Source organism: Propithecus coquereli, unplaced genomic scaffold, assembly GCF_000956105.1.
Source record: "Propithecus coquereli isolate 6110/MARCELLA unplaced genomic scaffold, Pcoq_1.0 Scaffold596, whole genome shotgun sequence".
NCBI lineage: Eukaryota > Metazoa > Chordata > Mammalia > Primates > Indriidae > Propithecus > Propithecus coquereli.
In genome coordinates, this window is record NW_012151907.1 from 354610 (window position 1) to 356614 (window position 2005).

General features: G+C 64.6%; 1 protein-coding gene and 1 long non-coding RNA gene across 2 annotated transcripts in view; both read left to right on the forward strand.

Moving 5' to 3' along the window:
* The window catches only part of LOC105822100 (urocanate hydratase-like), a gene marked incomplete at its 3' end in the record, with an annotated part of 40795 nt that overhangs the window by 22836 nt on the left and 15954 nt on the right, over positions 1-2005 (forward strand). Inside the window, exons 9-10 of the mRNA XM_012659038.1 lie at positions 592-691; positions 1119-1217. Of these exons, the coding sequence (XP_012514492.1) occupies positions 592-691; positions 1119-1217 (199 nt within the window). The remainder of the gene's footprint in view (positions 1-591; positions 692-1118; positions 1218-2005) is intronic.
* On the forward strand, positions 573-1686 carry LOC105822101. Its single transcript, XR_001138088.1, has 2 exons — positions 573-691; positions 1119-1686. It is a non-coding gene; the product is annotated as an uncharacterized LOC105822101 (long non-coding RNA).

Below are 2005 nucleotides of genomic sequence, written 5' to 3' on the forward strand. Positions count from 1 at the left end.
TTAACCGGGCACGGTGGTGCATGCCTGTAGTTCCAGCTACTCAGGAGGCCGAGGCGGGAGGATCGCTCGAGGTCAGGAGTTCGAGACCAGCCTGGGCAACATAGTGAGACCCCGTCTCTACTAAAAATAGAAAGAAATTAGCTGGGCAACTAAAGATATATAGAAAAAATTAGCCGGGCGTGGTGGTGCATGCCTGTAGTCTCAGCACTCTGGGAGGCCGAGGCAGGACGATCGCTTGAGCCCAGGAGTTGGAGGTTGCTGTGAGCGAGGCTGACGCCACGACACTCTAGCCCGGGCGACAGAGCCAGACTCTGTCTCAAAAAAAAAAAACGAAATGAAAACAAGAACACGTCGCAACCCGTTAGAGGCTATCAAAACGCTGCACAGAGAAACGCGATAATTAGAAAACAAGAAAGATTGAAAATAGAGGAGCCGGCAGGTGGCTACTCTACGCCCCGTTCCGGCCCTGCGTCCCCCTGCGGGCTGCAGAGACAGACAGAGCACAGCCCCCCGCAACCCGCAGTTCGGAAACCCTGCTCCGTGCGGGGTCAGGCCCGGGGAGAGACCCCGAAACCCCTCTGTCTCTTGCAGGGGTGAGGCGATTAACGGGGGATTCGGCCTCGTGCTGGACGGGACCCCGGAGGCCGAGCAGAAAGCCAGGATGATGCTCGGCTGGGACGTCTGCAACGGCGTGAGTCCCTCCTACGCCCCTCCACCTCCTTCCGTCCCCCCCCCGGGGGGCAGTCCCAGCCCTGCGTCTTGGCGGAGCCCCCGTGCTGGCGGTGGGCAGCTTCTGCCTCAACTTCCCCGCTCCCCCGTCCTCGAAGGCGGGGCAGAGGGTGCAGCTGGGAGGGTCTTCGGTTGTGCCGCCACGACCCACCCTTACTGTGACGCAGCATCCTCTGGGTGTGGGGGACGTCCCCAAGACCATATTACAGGCAGCCGGGAAGAGGGGGAGGCAGGGCTCAGACCCTCGAAGGAGGACAAGAGGGGAGGCCCGGGCTAGGAGGCCAGGCCGGGGCAGACGCACAGCATCCAAGGTCCCTGACGTGGATGGGGTCAGGTCACATGGGGACCCCGGTGACAGGCACGCTGCCTGCCGCATCCTCCCTCCCCAGGTGGCCCGGCGCTGCTGGGCTGGGAACCCGAAGGCCTACGAGATCATCCGCCAGACCATGCGGGAGAACAGCGGCCTGGTGGTGACGCTCCCCCACGAAGTAGGGGACGAGCGTGTTCTGCAGCGGGCCCTGCGGCCCTGAGTGGGGACCACGGTCCCCTCCAGCCCCCCTCCTCCCCGGACCGGCCTCACCTCTCCTGCCGCGCCCTGGACGGGCTGCCACCGCCGGTCCCATTTCACAGATGAGCAGACTGAGGCCCAGAGAGCAGAGGCAGTGTGTCCCTGACCACACTGCTCGCCTGGGAGCGACGGTCTTGCTCGGGGGCTGAGTCCTCAAGCCCCCGGGAGCTCGGGGGTGACAGCCGTGAACGCTGGCCGAGCTGGGCACCCTCCGGGCCCCCGCCGAGCCCCCTGGGGTTCTCTCTAGCCGGGTTTGTCACTCGATCGCTGGGCCTCCTGGCCGCCTGCCAGCCTGCACGCAATTCCTTCTGTCTGTCTGTCTGTGTCCGTACTTCTGTGCCTTGGTGCCCCAGCACGCGGCATGGACGGGAAATAAAGGAGGAAATAGACAGCTGTGTGCTCGTGCATGGGGCCGGCCCGCTCTGCCCCTGAGGATGGGCGACTATTTGCTGGGGACAAAGGAGAGGAGGGTCAGTCCCTGAGGCCAGCACAGCAGGGACTCGAGAGAGACAATCACAGCCGGGCCCTGCAGGAACCGTGTTGAGCCCCGAGGCTACGGTCTTGCTCCCCTCCCCCCCCCGCCAGATCCCATAACCCAGGGACGGCTGGACCCAGAGCCCCAGCCCCTTTGAACATCAACACCCCTGGAGAGGGTCCCCCGGTGTCCCCATTGGAGCCCAGCTCGGACAGAGCCGTCCCCCGCCCCCC